General features: G+C 30.9%; 2 protein-coding genes across 2 annotated transcripts; both read right to left on the bottom strand.

Annotated features, from left to right (window-relative positions):
* Window positions 1-4,603: 4,603 nt before the first annotated feature.
* LOC106125815 (uncharacterized) lies at window positions 4,604-5,884 on the bottom strand. The gene has a single exon (XM_013323199.1). The coding sequence runs from the start codon at window positions 5,862-5,864 to the stop codon at window positions 4,626-4,628; it is 1,239 nt and encodes a 412-aa protein (XP_013178653.1). The 5' UTR covers window positions 5,865-5,884; the 3' UTR covers window positions 4,604-4,625.
* Dcps (Decapping enzyme, scavenger) lies at window positions 5,788-9,968 on the bottom strand. The gene is made up of 4 exons (XM_013323200.1): window positions 9,615-9,968; window positions 8,506-8,651; window positions 6,808-7,032; window positions 5,788-6,168 (listed from the first exon to the last, which is right to left on the bottom strand). Exons 1-4 carry the CDS (start codon window positions 9,955-9,957, stop codon window positions 5,881-5,883), a joined length of 1,002 nt encoding a protein of 333 aa, XP_013178654.1. The 5' UTR covers window positions 9,958-9,968; the 3' UTR covers window positions 5,788-5,880.
* Window positions 9,969-12,590: the final 2,622 nt, after the last annotated feature.

Genomic DNA, 12,590 nt, shown 5'->3' with positions numbered 1-12,590 from the left:
TTCTTCTTCTTCTTCTTCTTCTTCTTCTTCTTCTTCTTCTTCTTCTTCTTCTCGTTAACGTACCGACACGAGTTGCCGGCTCAAAGGTCTCATGGCGACTGACCTAGTGATTGCCATTCCTCACTTTATCTCGTCTATAGAACCGCCTCTGTTCGTGCGAAGGTACTTACACTTTATTACAGGTGACTGTACCTATGTTATTGAAGTTATTGTAAAGGATGGCGGCGATGCAGCAAAATTAAACACAGTATTTTCAATATGGGTGCGCACTGTACGTTCGACGGACGACATTCGACTGCCCAGAGCCGACCACCCTCCAAATTCACTTTATTTTTAATATTCAAAAACTACCAACTATATTTACATCTACCTTGGTATAAGTTAGTAGTGTACAGATAACAAATAGTAGTTATTGAAATGATGTGGAATATAACATAATAAACATTAATACAAAGAAAATAAACAAAATACAATGCTACAATTTAGTTCAGTTAAATTACAAAATATATTGTGAAGGCTTTAAAATTCGATCGCCAACAGTTATGTATATACATAAGGTTGACCGAGATTAACATCGCCGAATGCTATTATCCATCTACACACTATTTGTCAACCATAGGTTGAAGACAGTCTTAAAAATGCATTTGATTATTGTTTTTGGTCGAAATCATGACAATATTTGTATATGTCGTGGATATACTACCCTCGTAGAAAAGTAATGTTTATTTTATCATTGTAATAGTTCCATATTTTCTTTTCTTATTCAATAGTGATGCCAGGCTGATATAACATCTTTATCTTTGTATGACAACTCTCCATCAGGACCTATCACCGTTTTACACCTCAAAGGATCCTTTGTGCTTTGACAACGCTGCTTTGCAATTTTGTAAATACCTTTCTGACCTTCCTTGGTGTCTAACTGCTTGTAAAGGTTTTTTTGAGACTGCTCGTTGCACTGATATTATTTTATTGTATGATGATTTTATTTATTGATATTATTCTTTACTCTCCTGTATTCTTCGTGATCTTCTTGTAATTGGATGGACTGCCATGTGCTGAACGCTTCTTTTTATTTTTAATTGCGTTTTTAACTTCTTCTGACCACCACCACGTTTCTTTGTTATATCTTCTTCCCCTTTTCGTGCGACAAAGAACATTATTAGCAGCTTTTAAGATAGATTTGCTGAGAGTACCCCATCCAATTCTGTGTCGACCTTGAGATCTTCTAGCTGTTCACAGAACTTTGGGATTTTGTCACCTTTCAAATCCCACCATTTGGTGATCTCCGGGGTTTGAGTTGGTATCTCCTTTCTAAACAGCATCAATTACTGAAATGTTTTTTTTTACACACTGGTCTTCTCTTTCCTTTTTTTTCAAATACAATTTATTTCCGTACTCACGGTTTTATCCTCGTCGTCAATGTATTTTGATAATGGTGGAAATTCGAAAATGAATCCACTTCAGCTACAGTCTATTCTAAGCTTCGTATCGAAAATCGGAAAGAACTTTCCGGACAACCTATAATGTTAATACAAAGTGTCAAATGAATGTAACAGAAGTAGTTTATTACAAATTGTATCACAAGTATATAGAGATAGAGTTCAATTTTGTCAAATGTTACGATATTTTTGCACACCTTGACTGCATAGTTACTTATGACGCTGTGGCTGCTACGATATTTATGGGCACCCTGCATGTACTCATATATTTGACGCTGTGTATGTACCGATGTATTTGAGCGGGGTGAATGTATCTATTAATTTGAGGACTTTTGTTGTACCGATATAATTGATTACTTTTGGTGTACCTATATATTTGCATATCTTGTCTGTTACGATCTATATGACGCTGACTGTACATCAAAATGGTCGTAGCGAGTATATCAAAATTGACGAATTGTAGTCTTCTGGAAAGCATCGTGTTGAAAGGTTGTGTTATTTCTCTCTGCACATTTCACAAGATTAGCGGAACATAGAAAAGCGTGACTTATATACGGTAACTTAATATTGTTGTACTAAAAAAACTAATGTTTATTTTGATGCAGTTGTAGATCATTTGTAGCAGTAACTTGCAAGTAATTATTTAACTTTTAAAAAGAGACTTTCATTTCGAAATACATATTTCTAATTCCTTGTAGCAAAAAGGCTGGTAGTTAAATAGAGAAACCAGACGTCAATGTCAGTTGTCACTTTGACGCACGACGCAGCTGTCAGTTACATATAATAATTGTTAAACGTTTGTTCAAGAATTGTGGTGTAAAATAATTTTATTTTGTATTTCCTTAGCGTCTTACACGGACGTATTCAAGTATTTAAAATTACAAATTGCATTGAACAACATAAAAAATTTGATATAAAATGTCGGATGCAGTGGAAAGAATTCGTAAATATGTGAAACGTTGGTATGTAAGGTATTTAGTTGCTACAGAATTGTACATGGTGGAACCGTGGGAGAAAGTGGTGATACGTATCCTTTTTTAAACATAAAACTAATATTTACAGGTTACCTACATATTTAACATTTAGTATCTACTACACGTCATATTTCTTCCTACAAATTGTAGGCCGCAATCTTCTGTTTTGAAATGTCTTACTACTTAACAAACTTGACTTATTACTTACTTATAAACCTTTAGTTCTGCTAATGTTCTTCTAAATTAAATTAATAGATATTGGTTTGGGCATTCATAACCAATAAGGGGTTCCTTAAGGACAGTCAACCCTTAGGTTTATAATATCTCATTTCAAATGTAGAATAATTGATAATACTGCATTTTTAATGTTTCGTAGTTGTTTTATTGAGCTTGAACATTATTACTTATTGTTTTCCTCCAAGGTAACTTTTAATTACTAAGTCATGATACATTTGTGGTGTGAATTACATTTACACTTTCCTGTTTACTTATTATCAACTCTGTTGCAACTTACTTTATATTACAAAATAAATAAAATAACTACAAAAACAATTAAGTTTATAGATTTTAAAGTATCCATAACTTTTATTCTACACTTTTTATTATTAACATTGTAAATCATCATCATCAGCTCACTATACGTCCCCACCGAGGGGCTCGGAGTCTACCCTAAGTTATGGGTGATTAGACCATATTCAATTGTAAATCAAAATGTGGAAAATATAAATATACAAAATTATATCATCCCTTTAATTATCTTTATAAAAACACATATCCTTATTTTAATATGATGTATTTTGTAAATCTCTTTAAATCCTTAACTATCTATACAGATGTTCTATTTGTGCTGGTGTTTTCTTTGTTCTGGTACTTCAATTACTCCATTGTCTTAAATGGAATACTACAGATGAGAGACATAAAGAGACATGCGGAGCTTCACTGAATACTTACTGAAACCTAGTTATTTGGTGGCCACTGACCTTGGGTTTCCGAGATGAAAATCCCCATTTAAAACATATTGTTATCTCTGTTTTGTCAAAGATGAAAGATAGAGATGCCAACATATTTTATACAGATTTAAGTGTCAGAAACCCACAGTTAGTCACAAATGTGTAGATTTGTCTTATGGCTGTTTTATTAAAACACGGCAACATGCTCAAGCAAGATGGATAATCGTCAACTCTTCTTGACAGTTGAGCGAAAAAACTACCAGCTAAAGGAGTGTTTGGTCATATAAAAGAATCAGGGTTACGCAAAATACAAAAGCAGGCAGGAATTAAGAGTGTTGTCCAACTGTCACACACACAAGACAACTTGGAGAATATACTGCAAACCTTGGCTCATTGAACAACTCAAGAAGAATCCGATCCCTTAGTTTTTTCATATTAAATCTACATCGGGTTAAGAAACGAATTAATATCTCACATGCAGTAAATCTACATTTTGACTTTTAGTGGCCATTTAAATGACTGTAGCAGTAAATATTAAGATTAGAGGATAAGGGTTATTATTTTTTTAATGTAATAAAAGTTGTTTGATTAAAAAGATTATTTTAACAGTTTGGTAGAAATCATGTTGTTTCGTTGCATTTATTTTAATTTTAAAATAATTCCATGTTTTATAATTCCATTATGTACAATAAGGTTTGTTAAATAAATTATATATTAACAGTTTCATTTTCGTTTATTTTTCTTTATTGGCAATTTTTTAAAATAAATAAAATTTTGTGAAAATAAAAAAGAAAGTGCTATTTAAGATTATTAAGCATTGTTAGTTAAAAATACAAGAATAATCTTACTAATATTATAATGGATGTATGGACGGATGTTTTTTGAAGGTATCTTCAGAACGGCTGTATGGATCTCGATAGCTTACATATAGAACATAGCCTGGGAAAAAATTAATTCCGCTCGGATAGAGTCGCGGGCGACACCGAGTGTTAAACAAAACATGAAATACCCATTAGTAACTTAATACATATTATTGTTTTCCTGTTAAATATTTATCTATCTTAACGATGTATCTTTATTTAATTTGTTAGAAATATACATAAAGAACCATTTAAAAAACCAATATCGTAAAGTTTCACCGCTACAATACTTGTAAAAAAAGTATCTTTTTTTATTCTTTGAAAAACTTTACAATGGTACAATAATACATTTGATGGTAGGATGAAATAAAAAACACCAATATAATGCTTGATATTTATTTATCAGACTTTCAGATAACTGATGTTATAACCATTACTGCTACGGAATGCTTCTGGAACTTTCTGCGATGTTGACTTCAAGTGTTCTAAGCCTTTGCAAAACATACTCTTTGATATATCCGTACTGACTACTGTAGGATCTGACAACCAACTTTCAACTTCATCGTTCAAACATAATTCGACTTTATATAATATTTTAGTCAAAAAACTAGAATTTAATGTAACTTTTTCACTTTCTATAACCTCATTATTCCTTAAAACTTGTAACTCTTTATCCATAACCCAAATTAGTAGGTATTGTTTGTTTGTTATTGAAATAGTACATTCCAGAACAATTTTACACATAACAGCATATTGGAGGCCTAGGTTTGATTCCTTCGTCATACATTCGATTGTGTAAATAAAATCATCTATACTTATATTAGTTGGATTATTATGCGTAAATACATAACTATCTGTACTATTTTGTTGAATTTTTATTTCTGAATTAAATAATTTTACTGTATCTTTAATTTTAATACCTAACCAAGCTAAACATCTGTTGCAATGATATATATCCCTTTTGAGGTTAAATTTGTTCGTTTTCTCGGATAATAGATTTTTATTCACTACAAAATATGTTAAACGGTATAGAAAATCGTTTTTATTCTGTTTCAAAACTGGTAAAATCGGTTCAGAAGTGTTGCCATGACTGTGACCGTGGCAGAACCATTCTGACATATCTATATTTTCAGTTGGCAACTCCAATATTCTGTCAAATTTGACAGATTCAATTGATATGACATTTGAGCAATTGGCGCAAATTATTTTCATATCATTCTCGGCGTTTAGATTTATTTTTAATTCACTAGTTTTGATAGAATCTGTAAGATTATTCGCTGATAAAAATTCAGTGTAAAAATTACCACCATTTTTAGGTTGTGTTAAAACACGAAAAGATATCGTATTTTTATCTATTTTCAGACATGACATTGAATTTGGTATTATATGACAGAACTCGTCAATCGCCACAATGGATGTGTCATCAAATTCATCATCAGAATAATCTGAGAGACTTTCTATCGAAGATAAACTATCCCTTCTAGAATAATTATTATCATTGTAATAATTTAGTACTATGCAATTCGATTGTATATTAATTTTCAAATTACAATTTCTATTTAAATCAATACTAGTTGTTATATAAACATTACAACTGCGTAATCGCGAACGCAATTCTATAAAAATATTTTTAATCAACATTTTTACTTAATTAAATTTATTTATCTGTCTTAATTCTCTCAACATGTCCGTTGGTTTCATAGACATTAAAAATGGTATCCATTTCACGAATTGTGAAGGGTAAAGTTGCATTTTTATAGTAATTTCCCATCATTTCAATATTATCAATGACGGTGTCAAGTAAATGTGATTTCTCAGCATATATCCCGGGTGCTTCGTGTCTCAGATATGTGAAATGTACATGTAAATGATAAAATGAAGGTTGATAGTGAAGGTAGACGCGTAATTGACTACCTGGTACTTTGTATTTTGAGAATATTGTTTTCTGGAATAAAAAAAAAAATGCATTTGTTACTACCAGAATTTTCTCTCTTTACTGAAATCTGGTCATTCCATTTTCGGGTTACGTTAGTTATCTTACTAATATTATAAATACCAATGTTTACATGGATGTTAGTTAGAAGTTGTCTCCAGAACCGCTGAATAGATGAAATTTGACATAGATGTAGAACAGTGGTTCCCAAACTTATTTTGTCTACTGCCCACTTTGAGAATAAATATTTTTTTAGCATCCCCATATTTTCACATATTTAAAAACAACTATAACTTCAAAATAAATTAATTAAGTAATTATTGTGACCTATATATGTATATTAACAGAGAATACCAAACGAAACTTTTACTATAACCCATAACTTGAAGCCTGCAGCGCCCACAACGGGGCGTTATCGCCCACTTTGGGAAAGACTGATTTAGAACATAGTAGAAAAACCTAACCTAACCTAATAGTTCTTCCAGACTATGTTCTACATCTGTAACAAATATCCATCCATCTAAACTTTATAATTTATAATATTAGTAAGATTATAAACTTATATTATCAAATAACCATAGGTAATCATCACTACAAATATTTTTTAAACATTTTTTTAACCTAACAATTCAAATAAAAAAAAAATCTTACCTTTCCTTCGTCCCGGACCCTTTTTAATAATCCCAAATGTGTTTCATTCAAATCTCTCAATGATTTGATACCTCGTTGTCTCACAATAGCCAGTAAATACAATGTTTCCTTTGTGAGACCGTCCCACTTTAGATCCGGGACTAGAACAAAGCCTTCTCTTTCGCACTTATTGTCATGTATCACTCTGTCTTGCTCGCTCTTGCCTTCTAGAATGTTGTACACCCACTGAAAATAACAATTAATTTTGCAAAATTTCATTAAAATAACTATATAATACTAACTATGGTATTGAAACAAAATATTAAAAAAAAAAACAATCTGTTTTTTTTTAAATGTGAATGTTCTGTTTGGCAGTATAACCCTAATTACTCCTATTGTGTAGAAACACTGAAAAAAGGATTCGCACTACTAAAGTAATTTGAATTCGATTTTTTTTAATATAAATAAGTGAAAGATTAAAAGCAAATACAGTATGTTCTTAATTTAAAAATATAAATAAAATTATTCAAATCATTTTTCTAAGGCTTTTTTGTAAAAAAAAAACACTTACAATGTTTTAATTTTTATCTTTGAAAAGTACTATTAAATTAGTTTTAATCATATAGTTTGACTAGATTTAAAATACAGAGTACAAAATTTATTCTTGAAATACTAATTCAAAGCACTAAGTTTGAATCATAGGTAGTTTTAAGTAACTGTCTGTTTTTTTAGGGAATATCATTCATATTTGTGGGTGTGGGCTGGTTATTGAAGGTAGTTTTAGGTAACCCGGTAAAAATATCCTGGTTCTAGACTCTCGCTTATTCAGTTTTGACTATATAAAAGTAAAAAGGGTCTTGACAGACAGACTGTCGGATAACAAAGTGATCCTATAATTGTTTCTATTTTTCCCTTCGAGGTACAGAACCCTAAAAACGAATAAGCCAGACTAAGACATATTTTTTGCTGATATCCGTTCCAATAAAACCTCTGTAGATTTCAATGTTTATAAAAAAGAGGTAAGGATAAGACTTTTTAGCAGTGGTATACACCAGCAACAAGAACTGTTACACAAATGGCCTGGCAAGCTCAATGTAATATCAGAACCGCACAGAAAACATGCCTCAGGTGGAAGCAGTTTCATGTTTTGTGAGACGAGAGTGCTTGCCAGAGGCCTAATTTTAATATCATTTTAAGGAAACAATGGTAGGGGGAAGTGGTTTTGATAGAGGAGGAGATGCATAGGTAAGTGAAATATTCTCTTTCTGTGCATCTGTGCTACATCAATTAAAGGTCGTAACACATCTTAAATTGTAGATGATTATTTAAGTAGCTGCAGTAGTAGTCAGTAGTTAACTACGCTGGCCCAGTGAGAGTTGACTTCACACATATCTTTGAATTTAAAGATATGTGCAGGTTACATCACAATGTACAAAAACAAGATACATAGGTACTTACTAAGCTACAGTGTACCATTCTTCGATTACATAGCCACTTACTAACAAGTGAATTTGTGGTCAAGCACTGGTTTATCTTACAAAAATTATAAATGCAAATGTCTAGATAGATGGATGGATGTATGTTTGTTTGGAGGTAACTCTATAATGGTTGATTGGATCTCAATAAATTTTAGCATTAATATAGAACATAGTCTAGAGGAACATATAGGCTAATAGTTATGTTTTTGTTTTAATTCTGCATGGAGGAAAAAATATTTACCTGTAAATTAAACTGTTCTTTTTCAATATGAGGTAGAGTTAATTTTTCATACAACTCTGGGGTTTCTAATATAATATGTACTTCTTGCTGACTGAACTTAGCTATATGCTTCTCTGTAGCTGGATAGATGATTGTTGTTTTTACACCTGGAAACATAAACATACATAATAGTAAAGTTAAGCATATGAAATGTATATAAAGTAAACCAAGTATTTCTATATAAATACATAATTTATAGAAACACTAGCTGTTCCCTGCGACTCGGTCCACCCCTATGTTGTCTTGCAGACTATGCTTTATATAAAAGACAAATTTCATCAAGATCCCTTCAATCAAACATCCATCCATCTAAACATTCACATTTATAATATTAGTAAAAAGATCTAAACTAAACCAACTAAATCTTGGATGCATAATTAATAGAAAAATCTTACGATTATAAATGTGAATGTTTAAATGGATGGATCTAGCTGAAATTCAGCATGCATATAGAACATAGTCTGGAAAAACACATAGACTACTTATTACAGCTAGAATAACTATGTAAGTAAGGACACTAATCATAGTAAAAGTATATATCAAGTTAAGTAAAGTGAAAGTATTGCATAAGCTATACCATATAAATGTATGTTAGTTGAACTATTTAAAAGCAAATGTGCATATGAAATCTCTTTGTGTAATGCTTTAAAAGAGCAACTTGTAATTCTAAAGGTTAAAAAAACTAGTTTTTATAATAATTTGCAAAGTATTAATACATCGAAATACATCTGTGAGAAAAGTATAACATGTAGAAATTGTTAATAGTTTAATTATAGAATTAACTATTAATGTAAATAATTATTATCTGACCTTTATAATTGGTAATGACTTTGCTGACTAAAATTACTTATCTAATCTGAATCACAACATGGACAGATGTTACGAAAATTGTTAAAACGACATATTTAAAATAAAAAACGTAACATGCTAATGCAAAAAGATGATACACTCACGATTATACGAGAATATCACAGAGTATATAATATCAAGTGTAAAATGAGAAATATGACTAATCACGTCGATTGGGGAAACCTTGAGATTTTTGAAAGTACTTTTAGTTAACAACTCACCATTTATTTCAGGAAGCGGGAAACATACGAAGTTACCGTAAATATCGTTCTTGAAGAACGTTCGCAACTTCGTATCCTCACTAAAATATCCTTTATTGTCTAAATCTTCCTCTTTGAAAGCATTTTTTTCTAACAAAACCAAAGCCACACCAGTTTTGTCTTTAAATGTACCTTGAATACACACAATTTTCCTATTCGTATTATTGTTAAGAATTTTCACAGGAATAAAGTCTTTCAATTCTAATTGAATGTCGTCGACACCGTTCTCATTTTGCTCGTCAATTTTAATTTTCTTTAAGGAAGGCGGCCCTAAAACGTCATTTTCGGAATTAGCGTCGGACATTTTGTAAATGTTACCAGACGTTTTGTTGCCAGCTTGGAAAATTATTATTTTTTAATATTTTTATTGTATCTGTATTGGACGTTTAAAAACTTAAATAAAGATTTCATTAAATATTTGACTTAGTGGTTATAAACTAGTAGTAGATTTAATCGACCTAGAAAAATCAAATATTTAACCAAACTCTTTTATATCGAAATAACTTTGCCTTCCATTACTAAATTGCACCAAGTCGTTATAATAATGCATATTCTTATCACTACAATTTATAACTAACTAACATAAGACTAGACTTACATAATTACTTAGATATTTAAATTCAAAAATATGATATAACAACTCACACGACAAAAGCATGTATGTAAAAAGATAAAATAATTTATAATTAACGTAATCTGATTCTATACAAAAGGAAGTCACTCAAGTAATAAACTCTATATAACTCTAGGTGTACTTATGTATTCGATGTGTTTGAATACAGATTACATAAACACGTCGTCACTCTTGAGATGAATTGATCACTTACTATTCAAATGTCCAGAGCACAATGAGCTTAGCAGCCGACTATTGAAGAACATTTAATAGATTTATACAGGATGTTTTGTACAGGAGAAATTTAAAATCTTACTGTCACTTTCTGAATAGTTAAATGGTGACTTGAAAAGTCTCCCTTAGTAATGAACTCAAAAACTACAGCACCGATTCCCAAAATTCGTTTGGCATTCTTAAATAATATTGTAACTGAGTAACGTGCGAGTTATTACTAGAATATTTCTTTAAATACCGCGCAAACGATGTTACGGCCAAAAGTTAGGGGGGAATTCATTCATAATTTAAAAATAAAACTCGGACACATATTGAAAAACTTCAAATTTATTTTTTTATAATTCAGACAAAAAACAATTAGCACAAATTATCGATTGCTAAAAGCTGACAGACATTGCATAGTGCATATCCAAATTTAAAACTCCTTAAATTTAAATACATCCTGTATAGTAAAGTACAAAGATGTCGAAGACTGATTTAGCTAACAAATAGAAGTGACCAGTGACCACACACAAAGCGGAGGTCAAAGGTCGCACCATAAAGATCACGCTGTTAATAAAAGTGATTGCATTTTGTTTTATATTTTAAGGTAGCAAACTAGCAAGCTGTCACCTTAAATCTTCGAAATAGCAAAACGATCGCTGCCCATAGACATTTTTAATTTTAAGCATTTTATCTTATATGATATGTTTTGTCTCTGTTTTTGTTTTTGAAAGGGAATAAGAAAGATGACAACATGTTTGAGAATACAGTGAAAACCGACAATTAGACTATGTTTGCGATAAGTCCCTATTCTATCATTTATATAGCATCATACAGGGTCCCTATAAAACACCTTTTTTAAAGTAAAACGAGACAAGGCACGTCCGTAACACCGAGGGATAGGATCACAGACCTCTATTTGACTCGGCCTGGCCTAACTCACTCGTCTCTTCATCTTTCACTACATCTACGCATACATGCACGTCAGTTCCAATTTATTTGTATTTTCCAATTCGAAAGTAACTAGTAATTTATTTTTATTTCGTAAAGATCTAATATGAAAACGTCAAAATATTTTTCAAGATGGCCGCCAAAAATGCCCGCGGCTTTGCCGGCAATTATAAAAAATGGCGGTTAGTTAGATTAACAGTTTCTGATGTGTTTGAATGTTTTATTGTAATTGCTGTAAGATTAATTGAGTCAAATTGTTGGTAGAGAAATAAAGGAGTAATTATCATACGTTTCGTAAAACTATATTTCATTTTTATTTCTTTGTATAAAATAATAAAAGTCGAAAGAACTAATACCACTTATTTATCGTAGTTCAAGTTCTATTAATGTTTTTGTTTAGTTTATAAATGCTAGATTGTTCAAATTGCTACAACTTAGATACTGTTTCACTAAACAAAAGATGTTATTTAACCCGTAATGGTATTTGTCATGTTTAAAATATCCCAATGAAATTATTTCTGTATCAGGCTATTCAAATAATTTTCTATAGCCGTAAAACTATTATTCTTTTGTAGGACAAGGAATTTATGATGTACACAGAAATAGTGCATTATGTTTTTGTCCAAGAATTCGTCTTGATTCTTCTTTTTGTTTATTTGGTTAATTATTTTGTTCTGTTCAATTAATTATCTCTTGAAGCATCTGTAGACGAAGACGTTAAAGAAGCGAAGGACATAATTTATTTATCATTTCGTTAATTTATTCGTAAAATGACGTTTTTAAAATCCTACTAAAATAAAAACGTACACCGCGGTTTTTGTCTTTTTTTTACAAGAAAAACATCATGTCCAATAGAAAAAGTTCGCGCTCTTTTTGACAGTTACGTCAGTAACTTTCCAAAAAAATTGTCTCCTTAGGAATAAAATAAGTGATTAATTTGCAACATTTGATATATTTTTAAGTGCTTGCCGTAATAAAAATGTGCATTAATGTGAGAAATTAAAAATACAAAGTCATTTTTTAAAAGTTAGGTTAGGAGAAAGCATTTTAAAGTCATTTTATAGATCTTAACTCTATGACCCACGTTTGGATATTTGTCTAGAAGCTCTCCATTTGACAGCTGTTAAGACGCAGTGAGTTATCTCAGATTACAAATG

This window comes from Papilio xuthus, unplaced genomic scaffold (assembly GCF_000836235.2).
Source record: "Papilio xuthus unplaced genomic scaffold, Pxut_1.1 DF825783.1, whole genome shotgun sequence".
NCBI classification, from domain to species: Eukaryota; Metazoa; Arthropoda; class Insecta; order Lepidoptera; family Papilionidae; genus Papilio; species Papilio xuthus.
The sequence above is the reverse complement of the archived record's forward strand: the minus strand, read 5'-3'. Positions and strand labels throughout refer to the sequence as shown.

Bases quoted from the DNA above. Each gene is read 5' to 3' on its own strand.
- Dcps (XM_013323200.1), bottom strand. From the start codon at position 9,957: ATGTCCGACGCTAATTCCGAAAATGACGTTTTAGGGCCGCCTTCCTTA. The intron at 7,033-8,505 runs GTAAATATTTTT...TGTTATTTTCAG, and splicing joins AAGAACAGTTTAATTTACAG to TGGGTGTACAACATTCTAGA. The intron at 6,169-6,807 runs GTAAGATTTTTT...TTTTTATTCCAG, and splicing joins GGGTCCGGGACGAAGGAAAG to AAAACAATATTCTCAAAATA.
- LOC106125815 (XM_013323199.1), bottom strand. From the start codon at position 5,864: ATGTTGATTAAAAATATTTTTATAGAATTGCGTTCGCGATTACGCAGT.